We start from the raw sequence: 25,405 nt of genomic DNA, 5'->3' as shown, positions 1-25,405 counted from the left end.
GGCCCAGAGGGTGGCATAATCTCATGGTGATTACAGGCATCGTTTTCTACTGATATCTTATCCATCTTTGGAAATTGGTAAATGCTTTACCACAGCATTTTCCATGTTCCATAGCTCAGCTTTCCACAAGTTAAGTACGGCATTGCTCTGGGTGTATTGTGACTTCCTGCCCTCCCCCTTTCAGGCAGAATTTGCTAATCCAGAGGCTTTAAGTGGAGACCTCCCTTTTATATACAGTGGTACCTCGGTTTAAGAACTTAATTCATTCCGGAGGTCCGTTCTTAACCTGAAACTGTTCTTAACCTGAGGTACCACTTTAGCTAATGGGGCCTCCTGCTGACGCCACGCCGCCGCCACGCGATTTCTGTTCTCATCCTGAAGCAAAGTTCTTAACCTGAGGTACTATTTCTGGGTTAGCGAAGTCTGCAACCTGAAGCATCTGTAACCCAAGGTACCACTGTATTCCCTTCGTACTCACACATGACTCACCAAGTATTTTTCACTCATCTCCTGCAGTCTTTTCCTTCCATTCCCCTTTCGTACCTTATTCTCTCCCCTCCCTCACCCGCTTGACCTTTCTTCCCTGGTCTTTTTAAATCCACTTCTTCCTCCCACAACAGTTCTCTGTTTCCCCCACTGTTACCCTTTCCTCTCAGAAAGGGGAGACCTGTGAGTGTGTTTGTGGAGAAGAAAAGGCAGGCCTTTACAGGGACACAGGAGAACCTAGGATTCATTAATAAATCTGCAATCTGAAGGATAATTTTAATTGAGAGTATATTTAGAGTAAACTCTTCTGCTTCCCAATCATCTATTTCAAACTCTATCCAATGACCCAGATCAAGGAACTGAAAGGACTTTGCGCACACTATGCCTTTAAAGCACTCTCTTTCCCTCAAATAACTCTGGGCAATGGAGTTTACTGCTCAGAGTTGCAAGTCTGGTTGAGACTTTGGTATAAGGCAATGGGCAAACCAAATAAATGAATAAACAATGTGTGTGTGTGTGTGTGTGTGTGTGTGTGTGTGTGTGTGTGTGTGCGCGCAACAAAAAATTGCTCTTTCCTGTCTCCTATCTCTGATTAACAATGTTCTCAAGTGCTACTCTGGCGTCACACCAGTGAAGCTGGCAAAAAATTCATGTCGGCTTCTCATTTTTATTGACCCAGGAGACATTTCTGAGAGTCCCTCCTCTGTCCGGAAGGATGTGGATGTTCTTATCTGAATGGATAAACCCTATGAAACTGGTGAGCCTCTTTGCTGAACTATTGCTGTTCATTGGTCTGGCTGTGAACCAGTCAATGTAGTATTTCTTCTTTACCAGCACTAAAGCAATGTCCTATCTTGAAAACGTAACATGTTCTAGTAATAATGTGACTTCCAGGATACACAGAGACTATGTGCACACTCTCATCCATTGCACCCCTGCCAGTAGTTTGGGAAGAGTGCACATTAGCCACAATCCAGATCTATCCAGTATCTATCCCATTGTTTCTTATGAAACTCTGCCCTTTGATGCATTTTCCCCCAAGCTAGTATTGATCTGAACTGAAAAAAGAACAGCCTTGTGGCATGTTAAACCAGCACTGTGTACACAGCCTTAGATGATTGCAGGTAGACCTAAGGATGTCACAGGTCATCCTTAGAAGTAGAAGGCTTCAGTTTCACCTGTGCCCTCCCTTGTGGCGCCATATCTGTCCTTGACAATTGTGCTTCCTTCAGCACAATTAAAGTTGTTTCCACCGATATCAAGGAAGCCTTTAGTGCAGACTCCCAAAACAAGTGAGCAAGAACTGTCTATAAACAGTGATCCCTTACTTTAGCTCTGCCTCTCCTTCTCTGCCTCTGTTTCCCATTGCCCTTGGCACCTGCTGAAGGGAAAGAGAGAGGAGCTCAGCCCTACGGATCAGATTTTGCAGGGGTGGTGGAAGAGCCATCTGCAAAGTTGACTAAGGGCTTGGCTTGTAGGAGAAAGATGCCATATTAATAAATGTTTCAATTTAACCTTGTAGTCTAAGCCCTTAGACAATTATGCCACTCATCATTCTCTTAGGAGCCTGCAGGGAGAGATGAGCTGTGAAATTGACTTAAGGACTTGGCTTGCTGGGCAAAGAGGTGATAGTGACTAATCCGAGCACTTGGCAGTTACCTAGCAACAACCCCATGTGCTCCTCAATTACTTCTGGATTGGGGAGCCTGCCTAATGTGCACCAGCTTCTCCCTAAACTCTCCAGCAGTGATGACAGACTCTAGGGTTGCATGATTCACTTCAAATCTTTCATTGTGTCAGTACAAAGCTCTCCCTTCACCACCACCTTCCATTTCCCCCTGTATTTAAGTAGGAGTGTGTGGAGAAGAAAACATTTAGCAGGTGAAAACGCCATGAAGATACACACACGCGGAAGTGAAAGCCAAGTGTTTGGGTAATGCCCTCTTCATCTGAAGAAACCCTCCATTTTCAGGAGGACTGTACCAAATTTCTTCTTGAAGGTCATCAACGGTAGCTCCTTATTGCTGCAAGACAGTTACACTTTTCTATTTCAAAACACTGGACCCATGTAACACACTAAACGTCAGTTGTGCAACATCAGTGATTACCTTTGTTTGCTCTCAGCATCCTCCTGAGGCAAAGTAACAATCACAAGTGACAGGGGCCTGGGTGTATCCAAAAGGCTGATCATCCGGACAGAATTTATTGGATGTACCTCCCCCAGGCCAGCTGGACCAATGTGGTTGTGACACATGTAGTCAAAACAAAATAAAAATATAGCTCATTTCAATACCACCATTTTACAGTGCAAGAAGACCCAATTATTGGTCATCATTACTAAGCTGCAAGAAGATGCAGCACACGTGGGACCTGCAACAAAATGTTGTGTTGCATCCCCATATCTGGGCCCACATCTGAAAGGCCACCCTATTGTAATGTTAGCTTGGTTGGATTTCATTGGCCCCATTATGTTCTGTGACCGTGCCTTACAATGTCACTTCTGCTGAGTTGACCAGTTTAATCCCTTTAGCTGTTTCCCCCATCCAGGAGGCCTCCTGAGCCATACTGAAGCAATTTTAAAATCATATAGGCAATACAGGAGCAAAGTGTCTCCCAGGCTCCTGTAGCGAGCAGCCTGCCAACAGGGGCCTATCTAGTAATGCAGGCCTCCTGCCCTCTTCTCCACATACGGACAATGAAAAGGGCCCTCTGCGTTGACCTGGTGATCCCCCCATCTATAGCATTCTTTATTAAACAATTAGTTAATGAGCGGGGCAGGAAGAGTCATCAAATGACAATGAGGGCGAAGAAACAGAAACACAAACAACAAATTTGGAGTCTCATTACAAAGACTGACCACAGTGGGCAAAACGCTAAGCATACACAAGCCTCACTTTGCAGGCCTTCCTTGTATATAACGATGACTTCATTTTCTCTTCTGTGAAGCCCCCAACTTTATTGAAATGATTACTTAGCCAACTCAACCGCTAGCCTTGTTCAAATGGGGATGCTGCTATTCAAATATCCATTAGGAGTGACTCAGATTTCACATCAGCTTCCTGAACGGACAATAAAGATTTGCCTTTCTAATAGTTCTGTGTGGTAATCAAGGGAGGCTCTGGAGACAGTTCTGGAAAATAAGAGACCCAAGAAGACTACATTCTTGTTTGACTTGTTCATATTCATTTCCCCAACTTGAAAAAAGAAGCCTTTTTTTTGCTAGGCAGAGAGAAAACGCAGGGGAAATTTGCTGAGTTTTTGTTTTTTTGTTTTGTTTTTTGTCCCAGGGCATCCCCCAAGTGGTGGGGAAGAGAATTTGGAGATTTGGACTGAGATAGTCTAACCATTTGTTTTAGGTCCTTTTCCACTGCTTTGCAGGTGAACCTCCCAAGCAGTTAACAGAATATATTAAAACAATAAACATCACTTAAAATTGTAAAAGAGCAAAAACATGCTAGCATAGATTTTTTTTTTAATGCTAGATACATGACATGTGAGGGAAAGATAGTCCTTATGTAACCCTGTGGTAATAGTTGGGAGGTGGAGGAGAGACCCCCTCAACTGGAATATGAGATGCTGGACAGTGAGGGCAGCTCTCCAGGCTGTCCTGTTTCTTTCTGTCTGGGAAAAAATGGTCATTTGGTAGTCTTGTTTCAGAAGAGCCATGTTCATGGTAGAGCTGGGGTGAGGATCCTTTTCCAGAGCACTCTGTAGAAAACATTCCATAACTGGGGTACCACCACTGAGAAGGTCCTGTCTTCTCACCTTCACCTCATCAGGGCACCTGCAGGAGGTCTTCAAAAGAAGCTCTTCTGAGTACAAGTAGGCACATACAGAAAGACCAGCGGGTGGCACTGTGGGTTAAACCACAGAGCCTAGGACTTGCCGATCAGAAGGCCGGCATTTCGAATCCCCGCGACGGGGTGAGCTCCCGTTATTCGGCCCCAGCTCCTGCCAACCTAGCAGTTCAAAAGCACCTCAAAGTGCAAGTAGATAAATAGGTACCGCTCTGGCAGGAAGGTAAATGGCGTTTCCGTGCGCTGCTCTGGTTCACCAGAAGAGGCTTAGTCATGCTGGCCACATGACCTGGAAGCTGTATGCCGGCTCCCTCGGTCAATAAAGCGAGATGAGCGCCGCAACAAGGGATCGGTCACGACTGAACCTAATGGTCAGGGGTCCCTTTACCTTTACTTTTAGGCACATATAGAAGCAGCCAATTCTTCAAGGATTCAGGTCCTAAACTATAATGGGCTTTAAAGGTGAAAACCATGACTTTGGGTGGCTTTGGGTGGAATTTGTTGTCCTAAGATTGTCAGCACAAGCATGTGTTTTCCAGATGGAACAATCTCCCTCTGCTTCTCCCTGGGCCCTGTTCTGGAGTTCTGCCCAACCCTCCAGAGATTTGGAGAAAGAGGGAAAGCCCTATTGAGCTAGCAGGAGTCCTTCTGCTGGCTTCCGCTAGTGCGCCAGGTTAGTTGAATCTGGTCCTTTAAAACGAAAGTCAATTATTTATTTGCACAACTGAGATCCTTCTTGTGTGTGAATGCAGTTTTCCAACTGGCTTTCCTCTGCAATGTGGTTTATAAAGCACCACGTAACTTCCTAAACGCAATCTGGAGGGAAGGACAGAGTGTCTCTAGATGCCAAGTGAGGAAACTGAACCCCACAAGGCATTCAAGGTAATCTTTCCATAGCTTTTCTCTTTGCAAGATGCTTGTGAATTTCCATTAGAAAAACAGCACGGCTGTCATTTGGTGTTGCCATAGTGCTGCTGAATACAGAACATAATAAACTAAGCTGCGGTGCCTCTGCCCCACTCCAGCTACTGTGACCTGCAGTTTGTGTGGCAATTCAGAAAGGTTTCTCTTTAAAAGCTGTTGCTTGATGTATACTACCACTTAACAGATGCTGATTGCTGCCTTTCTCCTGCTGCGTTAAGGGTACACCAAGCAGATTTTGGGGTGGGGAGGGGGACACAGTAGCACAATAGGAGCACTTAGCAACAGTGGCATTTGTAATTGCTGCCGCTTTGAAGTGGAGCAAGCGAGCCCATTCCTTTTGCCTGAATCGATAAGCAAAATAGCCCCTTCAGTCATGTCCTGGGTGTGCCAGTCTCCAGTGTCTCAAGCACAAAACGGTTTAACTCCAATAGCTGATTGATTTTTATTTTTTGTATGAAAAGTCATCCTTTCAGGGTCATCTTCGACAAACCAATTTGTTCTTCCGAGCTTCCCTTTCAGGCTTTCCAGCAAGGACCCTTCTGACATTCCCTCAATATGCCACACTAGCAAAGAAAAGCAAACAATGGTGTGTTGGCAAATGGTAAGAAAGGGATTGAACGCTGCTGTAATGTGCTTCTCACTTAGAACATGCTGGGTGTATTTGGTTGGCCACTTCCAAAGGGATCAGGCAAAAACACAGAAAAGAACAACTAAACGATCAGGAAATGTTCCCTTCCAAATGAGGAAAGTGCAAAACACTTGGGAGCGTCTCTTCACATCTGGGACCCAAAGCAGGAACTTTACAGTTTGCCTTGGACTAAGGTTGCAGTCTAAATTAAAGAGAGGGGTCAAAAATGTCAATTTTAGGGTGTTGTCTGCTTGCCCCTCCAAAACATTACCAATCTAAAAACCTAATATAAAAATAAATTCCATTTCTTTATTATGAATCACCCATGAATTGTCACTACTAGCAGAGAAGAAGAGTATGGACTCGATATCCCGCCTTTCACTCCCCTTAAGGAGTCTCAAAGCGGCTAACAATCTCCTTTTCCTTCCTGAGGCTGAGAGACTTCAGAGAAGTGTGACTAGCCCAAGGTCACCCAGCAGCTGCATGTGGAAGAGCGGAGAAGCGAACCCGGTTCACCAGATTACGAGTCTACCGCTCTTAACCACTACACCACGCTGGTGTAGAGGGAGGGGCCAAGCTACCACCAAGTCTCCATTTGCCCTGCTGCTTGCAGAGGTCACTGGCCGTCGCAGCAGAGAATGTGGCCAATGACTCCCCTTTCCATCCTGCCGTTCCTTCCATGGGAATCACTTGACGTCACCTATTGCTAGTGGAGGTGCCAGCTGTCCACTTTCTATTTTGTATTTATTTTTAGCCAACCATTTATGTGACTTTGATTTCTGACAGTCATCTTGAGCTGGATGGTGAGATTTGAATTTCATTAGGGTTTGATTATTAAACAGTGCCCTGCTGGATCAGACCAAAGGCCCATCCAGCCCACCAATATTGTTATCTCAGTAGCCAAGCAGAAGCCTCTGGGGAAGCCCACAAACAGGACACCACTCTCTTCCCTTGCGATTCCCTTCCTGAATCACATTTTCCTGTAGCTCACTATTTATTTTGTTTTGTTCATATGATGTTTGCTGGTTTGGGGACCTTTGGACTGGAAAGTGGTATGTAAATGCATAATATTAATGGCACTAAGTTCTGGTTAGGGACGCGGGTGGCGCTGTGGGTAAAACCTCAGTGCCTAGGACTTGCCGATCATATGGTCGGCGGTTCGAAACCCCGCGGCGGGGTGAGCTCCCGTCTTTCGGTCCCAGCTCCTGCCCACCTAGCAGTTCGAAAGCACCCTTAAGTGCAAGTAGATAAATAGGTACCGCTTTCTAGCGGGAAAGTAAACGGCGTTTCCATGTGCTGCGCTGGTGCAGGCTCGCCAGAGCAGCTTTGTCACGCTGGCCACGTGACCCGGAAGTGTCTGCGGACAGCGCTGGCCCCCGGCCTCTTAAGTGAGATGAGCGCACAACCCTAAAGTCGGACACGACTGGCCCGTACGGGCAGGGGTACCTTTACCTAAGTTCTGGTTGCTGGAACCAGTTTCCCTAGGAAGTCAGACCACTGGTTCATAAGGCTCAGCATTGTCAACACTGACTGGCCGCAGCTCTCCAGGATTTTCAGAAGTCTCTTCCAGCTCCACCTGGAGATGCCAGGGACTGAACATGGGACCTTCTCCATGCAAAGTAGATGGTCTACCACCAAGCTATAGCCCTTCTTTCAAGTTCAGGAAAGGGGTGGGGGGCTCTACACTAGCCAAGCACCAGTCATGACAAACACCTCAAGCATTTCCTCAAAATCCTGTAAAGAAAAGCTAAGAGATTAGGAAAGCAAAGCACTGTAAGACTACAATTTATAGTCTCAATATATATATTGCATATGTGATTTTTTTTTGGCATCATACAGATCTCTCACATCAACGTTCTTTTGCAAAGTACAGGAAACACATTCGCTCAAAGAAACGTGAAACGGATGCTGCTCAAGCCATCGAACAGTAAAATGCAATCCACGTGGGAAGGTTAATTGTCTTGAAAGTGAAGTTGTTGCTGCCTTTCCTTTGCGTCCCATCTCAACATCACTGAACACCTCTATTAAAAAAATTGGTTCGTCGCAGCAAGGCCCACAGATTATGGCTCAAAAACTGTACTGGGCATTTATAGGAATCTATTCAGGCTCTTCAGTCAGATGATGTGTGGCATGAACATGCAATGTTCATTACTTGAAAGAGACACTCAGTACTCCAGGACCGGGGGAACTAATTTGATCTCTCAACCCAAAACATGATTTCTTAGAAGGAATCTCCAGAGTTCCATTGGATTGACTTCCTAGTAACTGTGCTTAGGATTACAGCTTTTGTCCTTCTGAAATGAACACTGAATTTTCCCCAGATCATTGCAAGGTTAGCTGTCAGTTGACTATAATACTCATACAATCACTGCTTAAGCAAAGGCAAGGAAATGCAATGGGGCCATGCATAATATTTTCCTACTTCCTAAAGGTGTCAAAAACCATGATGGATGAACTGGGTTAATAAGGATGCAGTATGACGCACACTGTCCTCTGGGGTTTGCAGTCGTTGATCTTCAGCTCAAGCATTGATCTTCCTGCCCAAACTGTTCAAGGCAGAAAGGTAAGTTTAGTTCGACACACCTAGTTGTACCATGACAGCCCAGTGACAGTTAGCTGAACTTTCTCCTCCCCTGCCCCAAGGCTGACTTGGCCGGAAGCATGAAATCGGTAGCACAGGCATCTCCTGGGCAGATGTACAATCAGAGTGGGCAAGGCTAGCTTTGTTTCTCCAAAGTAAACGTGTCACCAAATTAATTCTCCCGAGTAAATATTAGCTATCGCTACGCTTCCTAGAAGCCACATCACTCAGTTCTTCTCCATAAAGAGTAGTGTTGGGTAGACAAACAACACCCCTCATGAAGGTGCATCCACTTTGGCAGAGAAGTATCACAGGGAAAATGAATATTCTACCCCAATATAGCTTTCCATAAACGGAAAGCTGCACTCTTTGATTAGACCCCCCCCCCCAAGTTTTGCTTTGCCTTAATGCACTTCCCCAACTTGATGCCCTCCAGATGTTGCTGGACTCCAACTCCCATCACCCTGAGACGGCATGGTCAAGGATGATGGGAGTTGTAGTCCTACTAGCATCTGGAGTGCACCAGTTTGGGGAAGGCTTACTTAATATTTCATGCTTTTTTCACCCCAATGGATTCCTGCTTCTTCTCAAGAAGCTGAGCACGATCCCTCATTGCAACTAGGGCTTCCTGTTACATCTCAATTGAACCTTTTCCTTGTATTGTAATCCTATGCATGTACTTACTTGGGAGTCAACCCCACCAATTTCAATGGAATGTATTTCCAAGCCCATGAACAAAACCTAAGCAGCCTCTGTGGCTGGCACCTCATTCCCTTCCCCACATGGCCCTGTTAAGCAAGGCCACCTCCTGCCCTTTCAGGGCAATCCCCACACTTATGGCTTATTTTGTACCAGCAATCCACCTGAAGTGGGAACTTTAGTCTAAAAAGCCTTAGACTAAACTCAATATCCTTCTCTAAGGCATACCTTTAAAAGAATAGTCTGCCCACCACAACCATTATATACATTCCTCTCCCAGTCCAAGGGGCATGTGTATGGGTTGTGAGAAAACTTGAAAGAAAAAAGGGGAAATTCTAAAAATAAAATTTCATTTACCAAAAAACCAAAAACAGCCCACTTAGATGCTGCATCTGTAATCCAGAGAGGCTCTTTGAACAGGCTAGCAGAAGCTGCTGCCTGTTCCAAGGCATTTTGACTCCCCACAGAACCACCATACCACAGCTGGGCTCGCAACTTCTCCAGAAGTTTTGCCCAAGTTACAGAAGCAGCTTGTCAAGAGGCAGTAGAAGGATGATAAAAGCCCTCTCTGGTCACGAGACGCTCACTGTATAGATCTTGTGCATCACAGCCCACATTTCAAAAACATTCAGGGGACAAAAAAAGAAAAAGAAATATCAGAAGGCGATCATGCCAACTTCAGCAGAACCCGTCTAGTGGGACATCCCAAGTCCAGAAACAATCACCATACCTCCATATACATGAAATACGCAACATCACAAGCAGCAGCAACTTTACATCAGGCAATGATTCTCTCCTTCCCTCCCCCATGCCAGTCCAGAATAAGATTGTTGATTTGCTCTCTTTAAATTATTTTGTAGATCTGTGGGTCTTCCAGAAGAAGTGGTGTCAAGTCACACCCGTTGCCGATATCTCACGAAGGCCCACACGGCAGCCGCTGCTATGGCCAGCCCCGGCACTAAGATAACCGCCAAAGGAAGGCCTCCTGGGTCTCCGTCCCCTCGGTGGCTTGAGGGACCGTTCTGGGGCAGCAGCTGAAACAGGAAGGAGAGCAGCATTGAGGACAACCAAGCCAGAGCAAGAAACCTCAAGCAATTTCTAAGGGTCACATACTTCTCAAGCCAAGCAGGAGCAAGACCCTCAAGTCGGGAAACCGGAGGAAGATTCTGCTCCAAGTTAGTATTTGACAAATACTAGACGGCTTGTGCTCTTTGCACAAGAATGAGACTGCCCGAACTTTCTTTTTTATTTTCAATGTCCTACCTTCGCCAAATCTAGCCTCCACATTATGCTTGAGATAAGTCATAAAGTCTCCCACCTCTAGAGAATGGCTTCTTGTCATTGTTGAAGGCAGACTGCAGATGCCTTCCTCAACAGCCACTTTTCCCACAAAGCCCACCAACCACCTTCAACCTCAAACTTTGGATCATATCCTGCTTGGGACAAGAGAGACTTTTTTTATAATTATGATGCCGATGCTGGAAAATCTTTTTCCATGCTACAGTAATCAAGGAGAGGATTTTACCTTCGGCATGTCACATGTTGAGTGAGATTTATTCTGAAGGTGACCACATGTGTGTGGCAACAGCAATCATTTACAGTGTTCGGAAACAAGAGAACTGAGAGACACTCTTGAAGACACATCACACTGCAGCACAGGGCTTTGTAGGTGCTGCCTAACAGGTGCTTGCAAACCCTTTTTAGACGCAGCCACATCTTTACCTTCCCCTCACCTCATGTTATATATGAAGTCAGGTGTGGGGCAGGAGGACGTGGCTTGGCCAATATGGCTTGGCAGGTCAAATGAGGCCACCTGGTGGGACGGATTAGCCCTGCAGGCTCCCCAACACTGCCATGGGGGCATACCAACAACAAATATTTGTTTAGCTTATTACATTTATAGACCGACTTCCTTCCATCATTAAACTCAGGGTGGCAGCCACTGGCTTCTCAGGTTCCCATCCAGATACTGACTAAACCCAGACCTGCTTAGCTTCAGCAAAGTAGTGACCTCATTTGCCTTGAGACTACACAATCCAAAATCTTTCCAGTGGGTGGAAGAACACCAGAAAAAAGGGCACCGCGAGTAACACAGGGATTGAAAAGTTTCATGTTTAAAATATATGTACAGCCAGATAGGAACTCTTTCTGCCCCCCATCTTCTTAAGGCTCCTCACCTTCATGGATTACCTCAGAAGCAGCAGTTGGCAGGGCATAACCTTTCAAGCTATAGCGGTAAGTTCCAAGAAACAAAATAATACACACCCTATGTTGAACCTTTAGTGATACTTTATCGCCCGCAGTCCTGAACAGATCCACAACGTGCTGGTGCAGCATGTTCTTCAGCTCCTTGCCATTAACCTGAGAAAAAACCATTTTAAAACAACAAATTAGGCATACACAGACAAGCCAGGTTAGATGCTGGATTGTACATAGCATTGACACAGTGTGTAAGTGTTCAAAGGGCTTCACACCCTTTTACATTTTGGGAACAGGCAGTGAAACGGCCAGGATTCTCCATATATTCTTGAAACAGAAAATCCATAACTTCTTAACTATAGGCAAACACCCAAGCTTGTGAAATCACGCTGGCATTGGAAAGCTTTACGTGTTCAGCAGTAAGTGTACGTTACTTGGGATAAATCTCATTGAGAACAATTAAGAATTCCTATCTGTTTTAAGTACTGCACTGTAAAATAAACAGCACAATATGATAGTATTCCGACAAGTACCTCTAAACAAATCCAATTTGAATCAATTACTATCCCAGCCTAAGTGTACCTTCTTTTTGTTAGATGCTGTGGATTTGTCATAGGTCACCTATTTTCCAGGTGAGAACAGAAGGGTTGGATGGGGCAGACACACACACATAAACTGAGGCGCAGGAAAGCCTTAGTATCCAACCACATGGGCTTAGACGAAAACAAATCAAAGCAGTAGGGATGTCTACATAGCCACATCACTGCCTCCCAAAGAAAGTTGCTTATAAATGAGTATTTCTACTTAAAATCAAGAGTAATATTTAGAAGGAGGGCTCAATAAAAATACAGCCAATGTAAATATTAAATGTTAGCACATGCCCATTTCCAGAGTCCAGAGCTATGAGAAACGTGGTTACATATCTCCCCACCCTCACAACTGCATGCACACTGTGATGCCCTGAAGACAATTTTCATGTGAAGCAAAAATAATAATAAGTTGACAAATAGAACGAGATTTGGGGCAGGGAAATTCCACCCTCAACCAGTGAAACTTGGTTCTCACACTGCATTTTTGCATCCCTGGTCACCTCGCTTCTCCTTCTGTTTCCCAGCATGCACCAATGTGAGGAATTAGATTTGTGAGCTTCTTAGAGCAGGGACTCTTGTCTTATTTCCTTGTCTTACTCTTGAAAACACCACATACATGAATGGAGCAGCATAAGTTAAACAGTGGCTTCAAACCGAGAGCAATGCATACTCTAGAAACACACTAGGGAAATCTGTGGCTCTTTACAGCGCATTTTTATATGGCTCACATAATGAAAAATGATGTGTGATGACCTAAGGGCATCAGTGAGTACATATTACATTTTCAATGTGCAACAGAGCCTTTACTGTGAGGCAATATTTGCTACTTTAAATTTCAGCTGGGGAGGGGGGGAGAAAACTTGGAAGATATCAGTAAGGTTTCTTTTCCCACAGAGGCAAACAGTCCAAACTTCTAGAAAGGTGGAGGAACAGCATCAGTATCTTACCCGGAAGCTCCCTTCCTTTCACTGCAGAAACAAGCAGCTCTCAGGCAGGAGGAACCTGAAACCATTTCTGTGGAGCCTGAAACCATTTCTGTGGAGGGGCCTAAACTACTTACTGCTAAAACTTTGTCCCCCTCCTGCAGGCGTCCATCAAGGGCGGCAGCTCCGTCTTCTTTGATTCGACTAACGTAGATGCCCGTGTCATTGGAGATGTACTGCTGGTCTGTTCCACCGACTATATTAAACCCCAAACCTAAGAACAAGAACAAGGTAGGCAGAAATAAGAACCAGGACTAGCAATAAGCCAGGCACCCAAAATACCCAACTGAGGCCATCCTTCTATGCCAGTAAAACTCTACGCCAAAAGCTGGGATCGAGGCCAATGCTATATTTTTTTAAAAAACCAAAAACCAATTCTAGTAAAAGCATATTTTTCACTTTAATGTTAAGTAACACGGTTTGGAAAGAAGCCTGAAATTACAATAGTTTTAGGGCCTTCTTTCTGGATACACGATCTTCACATAAGAATGAGGTCAGGCAAATGTCTCCTTATGTAAAATTGAATTTGTACATTTCACATACCTTAATCAGACAAAGCCAGTGTTAGAAACTCAAATATACAGTGGTACCTCGGGTTACATACGCTTCAGGTTACAGACTCCGCTAACCCAGAAATATTACCTCGGGTTAATAACTTTGCTTCAGGATGAGAACAGAAATCGTGCAGTGGTGGCGCAGCGACAGCAGGAGGCCCCATTAGCTAAAGTGGTGCTTCCAGTTAAGAACTGACCTCCATAACGAATTAAGTTCTCAACCTGAAGTACCACTGTATTAGCTATTCACCTAATGCCCCCTTAAAGCTAGGTTATGGGCGTGATGACAGAATATCTAGCTGCAATTTTTTTTGCAAGACAAAAAAATGAATTGTGCATTTATCAACATATATACACAAAATCAAGAGTAATGTTTAAATCACTTTTCTGCCCCTTGTTTACTGTTTTTATATCCTGAGGCTCATCCAAGAAGAAAAGCACACTACATGGTCCCAGAACTTCATGCTCTGTTTTCTCAAGTGGTAGATTCCATGTGTGACTGCTCCCTCGGCTCAAATGCCTTCTGAGCATGGGAAGAAGAAAGGCTAGGATTAAATCTTCTCTGCTCATGTGCAGATAATGATGATGATGATACAAGGTGTTCAAACATGTGATCCTTCATCTGTACTAGAAAATGGCATAATCCTATGAGGATTGTGCAAGATCAAATAGTTCTGATGCAGGTTGCCTTGTCAGTTGCTAAGAATTTTAGCAGGCTAGGCCAGCCTTCCCCAAGCAGATGCCTTGGACTACAACTTCCATCATCCCCAACTACCAGAGATGCTGGCTGTGGCTAACAGCACTTGTAGCCAAAAAATATTGGAGGGCACCCAGTTGGGGGAGGTTTGGCTAGACCAAATTTGGACTGTTAGTGAGAAATTGCTTGTGAGCAACAAGCAGCATTTCAGGGTCAGAGAGTAAAGTGAGTGGATTGGGGCCCAGTCTATGGTCGGTCACATCAGTGGCTCCACTTTGTTAATTTTAAAGGGGAATGATGGTTGTGGTGAGAAATTGTGACCAGATACAGGTGACAGATTTCCTTCACCTATTATATATGTGTCAAAGAAAATATTTTGGTATCTTCACTCTTGCATGTCAAGCTGTGCCCACACAAAAAAATCCCCTCTTTTATACAGCTGTCAAAAATACGGCAGCCCTGCTGCCTTTGCTTCTGGTCACTTTAAAGAGCGAAGGATATATATGGAAGGAAGGAAGAAAAGCCCCATGTTGAGGCATAGTCCTGGCCCTGAAACAGTTGAATCCTACTAGCCTAGAGTTCATTATTCATGCCATCTCACTTTTCCAGGCAGCAAAGGACAGGCAATCAAGAAAGCCAAATTTCTACAGAAAAGTATTCAGGAGATTCTACAAAGAAGAGTTGACAATGAGAGGGGTAAGTGGGGTGCAAATCCAGTCTGCAACCACTAGTACAGTGGTACCTTGGGTTAAGAACTTAATTCGTTCTGGAGGTCCGCTCTTAACCTGAAACTGTTCTCAAATCCCAGATTCCATTCCAGATGCTGCCAATCTTTTAAACACAAAAGTCAGCAGCAGGCTCAAATGCTCCCTCCCTTCCCAGTCAGCCATAATGTGCTTCACCTTTTCCATCCGCACCCAATGTCTAAACCAAGGTTCCAACTTTAATCAAAATTTGAAAGCAGGATTTGCAAATCCTGGTTAAAAAGAGGCTTGCCTTTTGACTATGGCAATGGCAGGGTAAGATATTTTGTGATGTTAATAGGAATCATTTTGAGCCAGAGAGTGATGAGTACACCCAGATTCTACTCTTCTACTGGAGAATGCCATTAGCACAGGTCACAATTCATATTAGCATTGGGATTAGTCCATCGGGCAATGTTAAAAGGAAATAATCAAGGCCACATGATATGAAATTGTCAAATACGCTAAATTAGAAAGCAATCAAAATGAACCAAAGTTGTGAAAAGGTAGCCTGTACTGTATGAATCTTAGTATTCAAAGGAGGAATTATGAGCTTTAATTTGGGGCAAATTCTGAACTGTAGCAAATATGATAGGATATGGGCAGTTCCTTTCTTTCTGCAACAGCTCTATCTCACTCTTCTATCGTGCAGCAAGTGGAAGCCTATACATCTGTGTATATAGGAGGGGTGAGTGCTCTGCTCTTGTGACTGAATCCTGCTTGCTGGTTTTCCACAGGTATCTGGTTAGCCACTATGAGGACAGGCTGCTGGACTGAGGTCTGACCAGAGCAGAATACAGTGGCACTATTACATCAAGGGAAGTAATAGTGCCACAGTATTCTGCTCTGGTCAGACCTCACCTGGAGTACTCTGTCCAGTTCTGGGCACCACAATTCAAGGAGGACACTGACAAACTGGAACGTGTCCAGAGGAGGGCAACCAAAATGGTCAAAGGCCTGGAAACGATGCCTTATGAGGAACGGCTAAGGGAGCTGGGCATGTTTAGCCTGGAGAAGAGGAGGTTAAGGGGTGATATGATAGCCATGTTCAAATATATAAAAGGATGTCACATAGAGGAGGGAGAAAGGTTGTTTTCTGCTGTTCCAGGGAAGTGGACACGGAGCAATGGATCCAAACTACAAGAAAGAAGAATCCACCTAAACATTAGGAAGAACTTCCTGACAGTAAGAGCTGTTCGACAGTGGAATTTGCTGCCAAGGAGTGTGGTGGAGTCTCCTACTTTGGAGGTCTTTAAGCAGAGGCTTGACAACCATATGTCAGGAGTGCTCTGATGGTGTTTCCTGCTTGGCAGGGGGTTGGACTCGATGGCCCTTGTGGTCTCTTCCAACTCTATGATTCTATTCTATGATTCTATGACTAGATGGGCCCTTGGCCTGATCCAGGAGGCTCTTCTTATGTTCAAATTCAGAAGCTCCCTTGCATTCAAGGGAACTTAGTACAAGGGAAGTGTGCACAGGACTGCAATCTCAGTCTTGCATTCTGCTGTTGGTGTGTATGAGTAGATCATACAGAGTTCCACTGCACCTGCAAATACATGCAGTTTGCCTCAAATATATTCTCAGAAAAACAAAAATGTGCTTGCCCTATTAAGAAATCAATGCAATTCTGAGTGAGGCCGAAGGTTAAGTTTAAAGCCTTCGATCCAGTAACTATATAACAACTCAAAATGGTAAGCATGTGATGTAGCGACCTAAAATGGTAGGCAATGTGATGTGAGCCAGATTGCAATGCCGTGGGAACCGTTCTCTCTCGTGCTGCAAGGGGTGCGGGGAGAGAGAGGCCGAAAAAGCTGCACCGAGTCGGCACAGTCTATTATTAACATTTCCAAACAGAGGCGTCCTCTCGCCCACGCAGTGAAGTTCTGTATAAGCGCCTTCGCAAGGACAAAAAGTATACAGGCCTCAGCCGGGCGCTTTCCTACTACCTCAAGAGTCAGGACCCAGATCCGAAAGTTGGTGATTGCTCGGCGCTCGGGGAAGTTGGCCGGGTCAAATCTCGGAAGCGAAAGGCAGCGATCCAAGCCCACGCGGCGGCCGCCCTCTCCCCACCCCACCCCCACTCTGGAGTTGTACCTGAAGGTCCTCTGGTGAGATCGATCACTTCCTCGGAGAGGAGGTAATCCACTCCCCCGTTCATGCTTTGCTCCTCAGCGGCGCTGCCTCCCGCCCGGCCGCCCCTTCTCCGCGCGTTTGAAGGTGAAACAACCGGACCAAAGCGGCGGCTGCCGCAGCAGCAGCAACAGCGGCGGCAGCACTTTCAGTTTTAGCAGCCTCACGACAGGAGGAAAGGAAGGCGGCCGCTGAGGATTCTGGGACTCGTAGTCCTCAAGGGCTTTGGCAACTTGCCCTTCCCCGCCAGACAGTCGCTTCCTCAGGTGCGGGGAGCGGGTGGAGAGACGTGTCGTTTCCGGAGTCCTGAGGGTCTCGTTCGTTTATTATTTATGGAAGTATTTATATTATGTTGTAAGCCGCCCTCTCACGAAATATAAGGGCGGTGGTATGAATAATAATCAATAATAACCATTAATACTAATTAACAATAATGATTTAGACCGCCATCTCACAAAATATAAAGTCAGTCAGTAGCGGCAACATTTTAGGCAGTACTGTTTGCAAGTAGTAAGGAGAGGGCTTCAGGTTCATCGTCTATGAGGAATTGCGCCTATTTTTCAAAAACGGGACGCCACTTCCATCATCTAAATCCCAAATGTTATACATAAAACCCAAAGCGGTCCCACGCCAGGAGACGTGCGCGCCAGGAGGGGTGGGCAGAGCAGAAGCAGCACAGGCCAGGGAGTTCGCCTCATCCATCAGCCCCTCGTCAATTTTATTCTTTTATTTTACGCATGAAACGCAGCATGCAAACTTTGGACGTCTCGGCTCCCTGGCTACTAAACCACCGCTTGGGGGAGGACTTGGACCAGCTGAGGCTTGGAGGGAGCAGGCTGGCACTCTTGAGGCAGGGGAGAAATCCTGTCCTGTGGATCACAGCAAGCGAGGGAGAGAAGTCTAGATCTCTCAGCTCTGAGGGAAACGGCTTGAAGAGCTTCGTGGTTCCAGGAGCCGTGACAAAAACGGCTGGAGCGACCCGAGGTCGTGACGGAGATTGTTAGAGGAACCCCTACGAGGAAAACTGATACCCTGAGCCCTCTGCCAATGGTAAAATGCAAGGATTTTGTTTTGGTTTTTTGCTGTATTCTGGAGGAATGGGAAGCTATGGTAGCTGTATGAAGATGTCACTGGTAGACTACAATCCTAGATCTATTTACGTAGGAGTAAGTCCCATTAAATCCAGTGTGAATTTCTTTTGAGTAGGCATATGTTATACCACTGTTAATGGTATGGTTACCTTATCACTTCTGGTTTGTTTGATTCACATTGTGTTGTATGAAAGAGGAAGGTAAAAGGTGTGTGTGTGTGTACTGATTTTAGGTTGAAAAATCAATTGTAAACATATTATCATTAAAAATCCTTTCTTTTCTGTTACAAAAAGCTTAGCCTTCATTTTCATTTTCCTGTTTTGCTGAAAAAGCAAAGCCTTCTGGCACTATAAAGATGAATATATTTATTATGGCATAAACTTTCGTGGATTACTGTCCACTTCATCCAATACATGAAGTGTTACACAGTGTTATGGAGGTTACTTCACTTTGTGAAGAGTGAGGTCAGAGTAGTCATTGGGGGATTTGGAACATGGGTCTTCAGGATGCTGATGACACTCAAATCTATGGGCAGTATTCAATTACTATGTCCAATCAGTGTAAGGATAGCTGCCTGTGTGGCATGACTTCCCCCATCCTCCCCCTGTATGGCCTCCCAAAATCTGCTCCAGAGAGTTGAGGGAACTCTAGAACAGATTGGGGCACACTGGGGGAGCGGGAGCAGGGAGAGACAACATTCTGTTGCTCAAGAACATTCACTAAATGCTATTCTGCATTCCACTGTTTCTCCATGGCATCTTAAATCTTGTGTTGTCATGCAGGAACTGGGCACAGTGGTGCCTGGGAGCAGTGGTGGACTGGAAGAAGGTCTATAAACAGAGCTGAACAAGATTGCTTGCTTGTTAAGGATGGAGTTGTAGTCCCTTCATAGCAACAGGTATGTAACTTGGGGGTGCACCATCTTTGTTACTGGATATCCAAGTTGCTTCAGTGACTAGGAGTGCCTTCTGCCAGCTTCAGCTGGTGTGTCTGCTATAGCTGTTACTGGATAGTGAAACCATACTAGTCTAGTTAATGGTTACCTCCAGATAGGGTTACTGCAATATGCTCCCTCTGGGGCTGCCCTTAAAGCTGATATAGAAGCTGCAGCTTAGTGCAGAATGTAGCAGCAAGGCTGTTGAAAGGGGTGCTCTACTAATAACATATTAGTAGGGGTGGTGCATCCCATTTTGCCACTTGAGGTGAAATGGTGCCGTGTTGCCCGCATTGCTGCCAGCACTGCCTCTTCTCCACCCACCTCCGCCAGCTGTGGTGCCAATATCTTAGCTCAATGGGATCTCATGAGATTTTGTCCATCGGAGTGGATGGGGTGCCTGCAGGGACAGCACCTTGGGGGCTTCAGCTGCCTGAAGCTGCTGCTTCACCCCCACCTCATGGATGGGCCAGCCATGCATATAACACCTAACTGAAAGAGCTGCACTGACTGCCAGTATGCTACTGAGTCAAGTTTAATGTCTTGCTGTTAGTATATAAAGCCTTGAACAGCTTGGCATCACGCTACTTCTAAGAATGCCTTACCACTTGTATGCTGCTGGTGGTCACTTCATTTTCAGGAGAGATACTCCTGGTAGTACCGTTTGCTCCCAAGTTTGTTTTAGGTTCATTAATAGCAGGGCTTTTAGTGATTTGGCACCTGCCCATTGCAATATGCTTCCAGTGAACATCAAGAAGATTCCTGTACTAGTGGCATTTAGGTGCCTGCTTAAAGCTTATCTTTCCACTCAGGCTTTCCCTGAAGGTCGAACCAGCAATGTTGATGTACTAATCTGATCTATTCATTTATGATGTATTTGTTTTCTCAATGTAATTTTATTGTTGACCAAATCTCGTAGAATTGTAGAGTTGGATGGGACCACGAGGGTCATTTAGTTCAACCCCTTGTAATGCAGGAGTATTTTGCCCAACATAGGGCTCAAACCCACAGCCCTGAGATTAAGAATCCAATGCTCTACTGACTGAGCTATCTCTTTGCCCAATAATGGTGAAGAACCCTAGGTCAGTGGTAGAACATCTGCTTTGTATGCATAATGTCTCAGGTTCAATCCCTAACACTTCCAGGTAAGGCTAGGAGAGACCTCAGTCTGAAATCCTGGAGACTATCAGTCAGTGTAGACCAGGCATAGGCAAACTTGGCCTTCCAGATGTTTTGGAACTACAACTCACATCATCCCTAGCTAACAGGACCAGTGGTCAGGGATGATGGGAGTTGTAGTCCCAAAACATCTGGAGGGCCAAGTTTGCCTGTTCCTGGTGTAGACAATACTGAGTTAGATGGACCAAAGGTCTGACTCAATACAAGGCAACTTCCTATGTTCTTATTTTATGTCATTCATTATCATGGTTTTTTTAAAAAAACAACAACATTGGTGTTACAGAGAGCTTTGAAAGTGTTTATGTGTATATGTATATGCACACATATATACATATTGTGGGTTTTTTTCAGTGAGTGCAATATTTTATCTGGAGATAAATTACATCGAAGATCAGTTTAAAAATGCTAATGAAAACCTTACAGACAAATATATGTTTTGCATATTACTCTACTTAATTTCCTTTCTCAGTTTTTGATATAGCGAGTGCATTGTTCACTTCTCTGATCTACTGTGTGCTTACTTCCTGCATTGATTCTATTGGATGGATTCTTGAAATCAGTCTTCTTAAGTGATATAGCAGTATAGTCCTGTAAAACAAAGTCAGGCCAATAGCAGCAAAAATGACAAATGCAGTTCCTACAATAATTGCTATCACGGTACCACTCATGCCTTGTGGAGCTGGTCCACTGTCAATGCTGCCACCATAGCCTTTATTGAGACAGTCAGGAGGAGCCCAGCCATAATCACAATGACAATGTTTGTGGTTGTTGCATTTCCCCCGATTATGGCACTTTGACACATTACAATCATACTTCAAGAGGGACATGCTCTTGCATTCCCTACTAATGCACAACATGCCAGTCCCACAAGGGGTGCCATCTCTCACTGCTGCAGTATCGATTATATCCATTCCAAAGTGGTAATCTGCACCCCAGCATTGGGTACTGCCAATTAAGGTTTGAATTATGGTGCGGTGTTCCACCAAAGAGGGAAGTGTCTGCACGTTAGTGCACTGGATTTGCCCACACAGGACATTCTCAGCATTACATTTCTTGTAAGTTCCAAGTCCCAGGCCACAGTTGCCAAAGCGATCACCACGAGCATTCATTACTTTGAAGCAATTGTCTGAAGCAGCTGATGCTTTCTTGCCAAAGATCATTTTGCACTGCTCACTGTGAGTAGCGCAATTCCCATGATAACAGTGTACAGCACTATTGCATGGGGCACCATCTTGCATATAAACATCTTCAGGACACAATTGTGATGACCCGTTGCAGTACTCAGGAAGATCACAGTTGCTAGTTTTCGCTCTGCAAATAGTTCCAGCTGGAAGATACTGACACTTAGTGCAGCACTGTCCAAAAGCACAAGTGGCACCTGGACTCAGCCTACAATTAGATTGGCAACATGGATCTGACTTACACTTAGCTGGTGAGCCACAGTCGCATTCCTCTTCATCTTCCACTATTTCGTTGCCACAATAATTGAGATTATTTTTTTGACCAGCTGTTGGTGGAGTGAGCAAGCAGTTAGAGTTCCTTAGTTTATAATAATCGTTATAACTGCAATTGCTAAACTGATCGACTTCATCTGGAAAAGCAGCCATAATGCAGGATTTTCGTTCACAAGTACAGTATGTTCCATCATGTTGCATGCCAAGATTATGTCCTAATTCATGGGCAAAAAGCACAGCAAAAAAGGACACACTGTAACCCACATAAGATTCAACACCAGATGCCCAGTGAGAGCTACAAATTGTTGCTGTGAATGCTAATCCAGCTATCTGTCCATACAGCTTATGTACAAATAAGTGAGCGGCATCATTAGGTAAATGTTTATTTAGTGTGTTTTTTCTCCAAGTATTGAAAGTTTCAAGTAATTGTGACATTTTATCAGTAATTGCTATGAGGTTCTTTTCTGACCATATCTCCAAGCCAGCTACCGACAAAACAACACCAAGAGGCTTAAAGAATGCATTGGCAGTATGGACTATCTCTAGAACACGTGCACTGGTCAAAGTTTGATTTCTCCCAAGCTGTATATATAGTTTTTGTTCCACCACAATTGCAACTTCTACATACCTGGAGTCTGTCCACCAGTCATTTTCAGAACGTTTGGCTGGTAAATGCTCTCTCTCTGGGATCATGGCCTCTTGACGACGTTGTTCTTCCTCTGTTACCCCACACCTCATACGGATAGTATCCTCCTTTTCTTCCAACCTATATACCATGTGCTGAGAAGTAGTAGATCCCTGAACAGGCTCAATTTCATAGGTGTCATTTTCTAAGTGCAGCAGACCCCTGAGGCCCCCTGAACAAGTGCTGAGGGTAACCCAAGAGGAAGGCTTGCCTTGGACAAAGCCACGGTAGAAGCAGTCATCTCTTATGAAAGGATAGTCCGTCTGGAGGTCCCCTTCCTTACTGTAAGTGAAGACAGGGAAATGCTTAGGGACAAAGCCCCTCTTTTGCTTGAGATGAATCACATGCTCTTTTCCCTCAATTTGCAATAGGTAGGTGACATCGTGGGGATTTTGTTCTCCATATCTAGGGGTCAATTTCTTTGGGATGGTCACCTCATAAGAGGCATATCTAAAACCCTGTGGTGGTTTCTGATCTGCATTCCCACTCACAACATTGAATGAAATCAGCACTAGCAGCCACACATGGTGGCTAGTCATTTTCCCTGACAGTGGAAAGCAACCTCCAGAATACCCTGCTCTAGCTTTCTATCCCAGCCCCAAAAGCCTCCCACAACTCAGCTGAGAGCAGACCCGAAAGAAGATGAGAAGGTGGTTGTATGTGAGCTAGACAAGGAAAGGGAGGATTCTGACCCTGGCAACAGTCATTGCAGTTACCTTTAGAATGTAGGCGGAGCCTGGAGAATCAGAGAAATAATAGAATGGAGAATAGGGAAGCACATGGTGGAAGGGGAAAGGTGTAATAGAGATAGCTGGGTTAAAGGGTTATGGGAAGAAGAGGCAAGTGCAATGGGAAGTTGAGAAGCAGGGGACCAAGAAATGGGAGATAGTTCAATATGTTGACAGTGTAATAATACACACATATGGCATGCAGGATTTGGGGTAGGTGCAAAACATCCATTTGATGAAGGGACCTTCTTTGGAATTTTACTAATATTCTGAGAGTAGACTGGAGGGTGTGGGATATGCGGATATAACCCATGGGTTAGTACCTAGGTTCCCCCCTTTTTTTTGTATTTAGATCTTGGTCAAGTTCTCACCCAGGAAAACCCGGGACCTTAGGAGTTAAAAGACCCCTTTTTAGTGTAAGTGAAGACTGGTACATTTTTAGGGACAAGGCCCCTCTTTTGCCTGAGCTTCAGCACATGGCTCTTTCCCTCAAACTGAGCAGCTAGGTAATGTCTCGGGGTTGTTGTTTTCCACATCTGGAGGTCAGTTTCATTGGGATGATCACATTGTAAGAGCTATGCCTAAAGTCCTGAGGCAATGTCTGACCATTGGACTCACTGAGTCTCCTCCATAGGATCATTATCAACACTTTGTCTGATAGGAAAAAGTCCTCTAGAGCACCCCATTCTGGTGCAGAATGGGCAGCGGATGAGGAAATATATTCTGTTCCTTGCAAGGAGTTAGTAGCTTTACAATTGGAATGTAGGTGGAACTTGGTAAAGGACAGAGCAGAATGGTGAGAGAGTAGGTTATAGTTTGAATGTGCATGGAGCTTGGTCAGTGATGGATAGAACGAAATGGAGGAAAATGGCAAAGGAAAGGGAAAGCTGCCTGAAGATGATTGGCTGAAAGCATTTCAGGAAGAAGAATTAGGTGTGATAGGAACATGAGATGCAACAGATAAAAAAAACAGAGAAACTGACAATGGAGTAACAGAGATGTGTGGTATGCATTTACAGAAAGACACTGTAGCCACATTACTAAACATTCTGGGAGTACACATTGTTTTCTTGGTACATGATTTGAAGGAATCATGTAGCATATAAACAGGAGCAACCTCTACCAGCAGAATATGGGATGTGAGGAGCAGCAGGTTGTAATGAGTATACAGCAGAAGTGATACTGGGTGCAAGTTGCAGCAGCTCAGCCTCCCCCAGACTTTAAAATGTATATGTATTTATTTATGACTAGAAAAACCTATCAAAAAATAATTCCTTTTTTTAAAAAAGACAGTCTTCAGATAGGATCAAACATTTGGGCCAGTAGGCAAAATCTTTGTATTAATAAACCATTCATCTTATTGCTTTGTCGAATACAGCCCTTGTTGAACGTACAGGCTAGTCTGGTCAATTGGTTGTGGTCAGAGTTCAGTTTGGCAGGGACCCAGTCAACTGAGCTTCCCATCTCTTGTGGTTGGGGAGGGGCATTGGGCATGATCCATAGTCAAATAAGAGGACCTCTGGGGGCTTAGGCAGGCCACTGTGCATCCAAGTTTCATTTTTATTTTATTTTTTATAAATATTTATTAAAGTTTTCACAGTATTACATAATGAAAAATAAAAAACAGTTAAAAATAATTCCATCTTTTCCTCACTTATCTTTCATTTACTTGTTTCCCGGACCTCCTCATACCTCCCTTTTTTGTATGTGCATCCAAGTTTCATGTGAGATAGCCTACCAGTACAGCCCACGCTAGTGTGGGTAGTGTGCTAAATGAGCACAAAGATTCTGCATGCCAGTGAAAGCTGGGTTTGTGTTAGGAGGGAATAAGTTAATAACAATTATATGTGATGCATTCTGAAGTGCGGGGGATTTTAAGTGGAAATCCTAACCAACCTCAGACCCTCCTCTAAACTGCTTGTCAAACGCTAAATGACTTAAATTGCCCTCTCAGACCTCCTCCTAGACCAAATTAAGTACCCAGTTGCCTTTCAAAGAAATCAAACATACGTTGTACATGACCCAGATTAAATCACTGACTACTGTATTTTATGCTCTCACCCACCCTCAACTACAAGCAATCAAATGACATACACATACATCAGCAATCAGCTGAAATGTTTTGTTGTGGAACTCCACTTGTTATCTCTTATTGATAAACACAAGATTTCCATATACTGATGTGACAGGAATACAAATTACCGTACATCCAAATGCAATTCTTAAGAACTGATGAAAGACTTGCAAAGTCAAATATATCTGCATATTTCCCTTTCACACTTTTTATATATTCTGTCATTGTTCAGTTCAGTAATCTGCTGTG

At 44.5% G+C, this 25,405-nt stretch overlaps 3 protein-coding genes across 3 annotated transcripts in view; all 3 read right to left on the bottom strand.

The window, feature by feature from the left end:
- Positions 1 to 7,620: 7,620 nt before the first annotated feature.
- SYNJ2BP (synaptojanin 2 binding protein) lies at positions 7,621 to 17,208 on the bottom strand. Its single transcript, XM_083510800.1, has 4 exons — positions 16,976 to 17,208; positions 12,965 to 13,101; positions 11,381 to 11,476; positions 7,621 to 10,149 (listed from the first exon to the last, which is right to left on the bottom strand). The coding sequence occupies exons 1-4, from the start codon at positions 17,037 to 17,039 to the stop codon at positions 10,009 to 10,011; spliced, it is 438 nt and encodes a 145-aa protein (XP_083366926.1). The 5' UTR covers positions 17,040 to 17,208; the 3' UTR covers positions 7,621 to 10,008.
- Positions 17,209 to 20,645: 3,437 nt separating this feature from the next.
- The window catches only part of LOC310686102 (uncharacterized protein), a gene marked incomplete at its 5' end in the record, with an annotated part of 75,584 nt that continues 70,824 nt past the window's right edge, over positions 20,646 to 25,405 (bottom strand). Inside the window, 2 exons of the mRNA XM_083459241.1 lie at positions 20,646 to 20,803; positions 22,298 to 22,636. Of these exons, the coding sequence (XP_083315367.1) occupies positions 20,722 to 20,803; positions 22,298 to 22,636 (421 nt within the window). The 3' untranslated portion in view covers positions 20,646 to 20,721. The remainder of the gene's footprint in view (positions 20,804 to 22,297; positions 22,637 to 25,405) is intronic.
- On the bottom strand, positions 20,809 to 21,822 carry LOC310711024 (disintegrin and metalloproteinase domain-containing protein 21-like; the record flags this gene model as incomplete). The annotated part of the gene is made up of 1 exon (XM_083512450.1): positions 20,809 to 21,822. A coding segment is annotated over one exon (1,014 nt), but the record flags the coding sequence as incomplete, so codon positions are not given.

The sequence above is a fragment of the Podarcis liolepis genome (genome assembly GCF_965112155.1).
Source record: "Podarcis liolepis genome assembly, chromosome: 1".
Taxonomy (NCBI): domain Eukaryota; kingdom Metazoa; phylum Chordata; class Lepidosauria; order Squamata; family Lacertidae; genus Podarcis; species Podarcis liolepis.
This window is presented reverse-complemented; position numbering and strand designations above follow the sequence as displayed.